This window comes from Belonocnema kinseyi, chromosome 7 (assembly GCF_010883055.1).
Source record: "Belonocnema kinseyi isolate 2016_QV_RU_SX_M_011 chromosome 7, B_treatae_v1, whole genome shotgun sequence".
Taxonomy (NCBI): Eukaryota; Metazoa; Arthropoda; class Insecta; order Hymenoptera; family Cynipidae; genus Belonocnema; species Belonocnema kinseyi.
Genome location: NC_046663.1, coordinates 82,714,478 through 82,720,328, shown reverse-complemented (window position 1 = coordinate 82,720,328; position 5,851 = coordinate 82,714,478). Strand labels below are relative to the sequence as shown.

At 26.9% G+C, this 5,851-nt stretch overlaps 1 protein-coding gene across 1 annotated transcript in view; it reads right to left on the bottom strand.

Annotated features, from left to right (window-relative positions):
* Positions 1-441: 441 nt before the first annotated feature.
* LOC117176774 (S1 RNA-binding domain-containing protein 1) overlaps positions 442-5,851 on the bottom strand; it is a 17,402-nt gene continuing 11,992 nt past the window's right edge. Inside the window, exons 3-4 of the mRNA XM_033367070.1 lie at positions 3,347-4,184; positions 442-573 (exon numbers count right to left, since the gene is read on the bottom strand). Coding sequence (XP_033222961.1) covers positions 3,426-4,184 — 759 coding nt within the window. The 3' untranslated portion in view covers positions 442-573; positions 3,347-3,425. The remainder of the gene's footprint in view (positions 574-3,346; positions 4,185-5,851) is intronic.

The following is a 5,851-nucleotide window of genomic DNA, read 5'->3' as shown; positions in this document are numbered from 1 at the left end:
CGATATCTTCCTTCTCTTCACTGCTTTCCCTCTCCCCTCTCTTCCTTTTGATAAATGCTTCTAAGGACCCTACGCTTTTTGCTCTCAATCTTTCCTTTTCTACGATAATAATTCTACGAATTATTAACCAAAAAGTTAAATATTAACCAAAGAAATGAATTTTCACCAAAAAATATGAATAATTAATCATTCAATAAATTACTGAAAGAAATATATGTAATAAAACGTAATATTTTGCTACATTTATTGTCAATATACATTTTTTTACCACAAGGCACTAAAACTTTCTTTTTCAGAGTTTACAATTTTTTCCGTTTATCGATGATTTTTAAATTAACTTAATTCAAATAACAGATTAAAAACTTATTTCTTAAAAATTATAAAACCTACATTTTACACCAGGTTGTAGAAAAAAATACATATTTTAAACATATTTTATTCTCGAAGACATTTAACTCTCCTTATATGTGAATAGAACGGTTCTTTCTTAATTTGAAAGACCTAATCTTTCAGAAAAACTTATATCGTATTTCAAACTTAACTTTTACTGAAGAACATTTTGATCAATGAATACTGAAACAAAAATTCGGGCATATTATATTACAGGTTGTCTACTCAAATCCTGGAAAAAAATTCCCTGACAATTCCAGGTTTTTTCCAGGTATCTCAAGTTATTTTCAGGAATAAATTTTCCCGAGTTTATTATAAATAATGTACTTTTTAGTTTCTCGGAATTTAATTAATATAAGAAAGTATTTTAAAATATTTTAGCATTAATTATTAATAGGTACATATTAATATAGTTATATATTAGTTATATATTAATAATTATAAATTATTAATAGAATTAACTAAATAATACTAAAAACATAATTTATAATTTCTTGAATTTATCGATAAAGTCCATGAATTTGAATAATAATTGAAACAAATTTTTATTTCATTTACTTACACTTAAAATTCAGTGCATATTTAGGTCAAATATATTGGTCATTGTATTAAATTACATATAAACCGCTTCAAATTCCTAACTATTTATTTAGAAATTTTTATTTTCAAGAAGATAGATTAATTTTTAACCAAGAAGTTGAATTTTTAACCAAAATGATTAACTTTCGACCAGAAAGACGATTTAAAAAGTAATTAATTCTTCATCATCAAACAGTTGAACTTTCAGCAGAAAAAGTTAAATTTTCAAACAATAGCTGGTTTTGAACTAAAAAAGATCAATTTTCAGTCAACAATGGAATAGTTAAATTTTCAATTAAAAAGTTATTTTTCCACACAAAAAAAACAGATTTATTTTTAGAACAAATTTAATTTAACTTTAACCAAGTAGTTTTATTTTCAACCAAAAAATGATTAATTAATCACTAAAATGATCAATATTTAATTGCAATAACGACACATTACACAAAAAATGGAATTTTTGAATTTTAAATAAAAAAGATGAATTTTCAAATAAAATGACCAATCCTTAACTGGAATAGTTGATTTTTTAACAACAAAAAATTAATTTTCAATCAAGAAGAATAATTTTTATCAAACAAGACGTATTTTATCAAAAATACACCAAATTTAAATTAAAAAGATAAATTGTCAACGAACAACTGAATAGTTAAATTTTCAGTCTAAAGTTAATGTTTTACCGAAGAGATGAAGTTTCAACTAAAAGAATGTAATTTTCAATTAGAATAGTTGCACTTTCCAGTAAAAAAAACTAATTTGAAAGAAAAACGAAAATAATTAAATCAAAAACATTAATTTTCAGTTTAAATGATGAGTCTTGAACTAAAATCATTGAATTTCCCACAAAAAGGTTAATTTTCAACTCAGAAAATTAATTTCTACCCAAAAAGTTAAAATTTCCATCTAAAAAAAAATAATTTTCAAACCAAACATTGAATAGTTATATTTTCAAGACAAAAATTAATTTTCAAAAGAAAATCAAACAAGTAAATTTGGAACAAAATAGTTAAAGTTGTAACAGGAATAGTTAAGTTTTAGGTGAAGAAATTTATTTTCAGCCGAAGAAAAAACGAATTTTCAACTAAATAGTTCATTTTTCAACCAAGAAGATGAATGTTGAGTTAAAACGATAACGCTTTAACAGCAAATTAATTTTTAACAAAAGAGAAACTCTGAACCAGGTATTTAAATCTTCATTCGAAACAGATGAAGTCGGAACAAAAAATGTATTAGTGGTTATTCCAAAGAAAAATTTAAATTTTTAATAATAAATAATTGAATTTAACCAAAAAGAACAAATTTTCAACAAAATACATGAATTTTCATTTTAAAAAATTGATTTCAAACAAAATACCGAATTTTAAACCAAATCGTTTAATACAGTAAAATAAAGCTACTTTTACAAATGAAGAATCACTATTATTAAATGTAATATTGCAACTAAAAAAATGAAGTACGCTCTAGAAAAAATTCCATGGCATTTCGAGTTTTTTCAGGTATTGGTAATGGTTAAACTGCGATACGCCACCTGGTGACAAAAAAACGAACTAGAAAGAGTAGGCACGATTTTGATGAATTTTAATTTGTGCATGAAAGTGTTTTAAACATTTGTTTGTGGACTTTAAAGTATTTATTAGATAATAAAAATAAGTCTTTATCGGAAACAAAAAGTTTTAGATTGAATATTAAATATTATACAGTGAAAACCCACAATTTATAACAGAAATATTTGTCTAAACAAAAAAAAATATTGTTCTCTTTATTGTGATTTTCAAAAGATTATAAACTTAGATTGACTCACTTTGAAGCCAAAATGAACTCAAAAGTAAAATTTGATTAATTTATACATGGAATATTTACTATTTAAAGATCTGATCTAAAAGCTAGGTTAGAATTCGTATTTAAATTCCAATCGTCTATTATTCGTATTCTCTGCATAATCTGGATAAAATTTGTTGCTGCATACATTAATTAAAGTTTATTCAAGCTTACAATCAAAACAAAACTATTTGTTTTTGATGAAAGTTTGGTTTTAGTATTCAATCATTGTTTTAAATGTTACAAAACAATCGTAAAAAAAACTTTTATTCAAAAATTAAAATAAATGTTTAAAATTGTATCTACTCTTTCTAGTTCCATTTTTCGGCACCATGTGGCGAAATGGTAGACCACCATTCCCAATATCAAAATTCCCTGTCAATTCCAGGTTTTCCAGGTAGAATAGACACCCTGTATTAACACCCATCAAAAATAACGAGAAGCATACAAAATTTAATTTAAATAAATGCCACAGTAGGACATAAAGACGCGTAGAAATAGCATTACATTTAGGTTCTTTTATTGTAATAATAATAATAATAATAATAATAATAATTACCCATAAAAAAATACTTTATCCAAAAACTTGGACCTTTCCAGCATTGAAAAGTTCCCAAGAAAGTCGTCTTTAAAGCCACTCAAAGAGTTTTAACTAACTCGATACTAAATTGGTTTTTCTCTTTTTCAACCCTAAGAACTTTCACTTCAATCGCTTGACCAATGCTTAAACTCTGACCCTTCATAAACCGAGTTGGTATCAAGCCATCCCTGCAAACTCCAACGTCTGCAAAAGCTCCAAAGTGGGTTACATTTCTCACAACTCCTCTCAAAGTCACACCAGGAGTTAGGTCATCGATTCCGGTTAAACTGCTTCTAAAGAGAGGCTTGTCTCCCTTCAATCTGATATCGTATCCTTTACTCGCCGCTAAGCCAGTCACGATTATTTTTGCCGTTTCTTCGTTCGTTTTCAACTGCTTGGCTATAGTGGAGAATCCCTGATTTCCATAAGCATTAACCGCCCTAATAAAAGACTCCGTTCCCAAATCCTCGATATGACATTTGGCCAATTTTAGGAAATCGGCCGCGATTTTGTAGGCCTCAGGATGGATCCAAGTTTGATCGAGATAATTCAGCGGTTTTTTGGATTTTGACTTAATTCCAGGAACTAAAGCAGTCTCGGGCAAAATTCGTATAAAACCAGCGCACTGTTCGTAGGTTTTATTCCCGATACCTTTTACTTCGAGGAATTGTTCTCGATTTGTGAAAGGTCCATTTTTCTTTCTCCATTCAATCATGCTTTTCGCTTTGGTTACATTCAGGCCAGCGATTTTTTTCAGGAGACAGTGAGAGGTTGTATTCACATCGACTCCGACGAAACTTACTGCATCGGTCACCACCTGTGCAATGGAGAAAAATTATTGTGATTTGGCAGAAAAATGTGTTCCTGTGAGCAATATCAGAATTTTGTTAAAGATGTAATTGACTTGTTGAAAATTAATCTAGTTTTGTTCAGGATTCAATATAAAATACTTTAAATCTTGAGAAATTTCTTGAAATACCTTAAAATTCATAAAAATATTTGAATTCCCTTGTAATTTAGTTCTTTAGAATTTCGGTATCTAGAAATCCCTTACAATTTTTGGAAATCCTAAAAAATATTTTACTATCTTTTAAAATAACTGTTGGGATTCGCAATCCGCGCCCTTCAATAATATTCAAATGAATTATTTCCTATAGAGGACAGCTCTGTTCAGTTGCCTGTGAACAGTTACACGACACACATACTTTTTGTACTGTTCTGAATACACTTCGGTTTTATATTAAATTCGGTTCTCAATCATAATTTCGTGCACCCATCGACCTTGCTCTAACAATATCTTAAAGCCTTTAAAATCTTTTAATATTTTCTAGGTTTCTCCGTACCTTATAAAATTGTAGAAAATCCTTAAAATCCCTTGAAATAAGATTTAACTTATTCCCTGAGTAGAAACCATTTGAAATTTCTTTGAATATAAATATAAATAAACGTATATATTAAATTTAACATAAAAAATCCGTAAAAATCCCTTGAAATCATTGGAGATTCAATAAAATCTTTTAATCTTATGAAATTCCTTAAAATACCTTGACATCTTTGGAAATCGTAAAATTCTTTAAACCTTATAAAACCTCCTTGAAAAGACTTAAAATCGCTTGAAATTCTTTGGAATCTTTTAAAGTATTTTAAAATATATTATACAATATAATGATTTTTTTATAAGAGGCTATCTATTGATTATTTAGTTGAAAATTCAACCATACTGTTAAAAAGTCATGATTTTTCTCATCGAATGTTCAACTTCTTTGCTGAAAATTCTTTTTTTTTTTTAGTTGAAGGTCCTTAATTAATGTAATTAAATTTTTTTAAACTAACAATTAATCTATTCCATTTTTAGTTAAAACTTTGTCTTCTTCGAAAAATTATCTCTTTGGTTGAAAATTTATCAACTTTCCTGAAAACTCATATATTTGGTTAAAAACTTGTTTCGGGTAAAAAATAAAAACATTCGATTTTTTACCTTAAAACATTCTCACCTTTTGTTGAAAATTCATCTATCATAGTAAAAAGGTCATCTTTCTTGGTTGAAAATGAACTCTTTTGATCTAATTATTGTTGAAAAATGTATCTATTTTGTTAGTAATCATCCTTTTGGATTAAAAATTCATCTTTTATAGTTAAAATGTATCTTTTTGTGATGAAAAGTAACTTTTTTGTTAAAAATTCAAATGTCTTGGAAAACATACGTTTTTATGGCTTGAAAATTTTACTATTTGGTTAAAACTTTAACTATTTATTGGAAAACTTGTCTGTTTTACTGCAAAGTTTATTTATTTGGTTGTCAATGCAAGTATTTGGTAGAAAATTACTTTTTTGTTTGTTGAAAATTTGTTTTTTGCGTTGAAAATTCATTTCTTTAGGTAAACAATATTTTCTGGTTGTAAATTCAACTATTTTGTCAAAAATGCAATATGATTCGGCATGAAGTCTTAGGGATATGAAGTGTATTTTACTGAATACAATGCG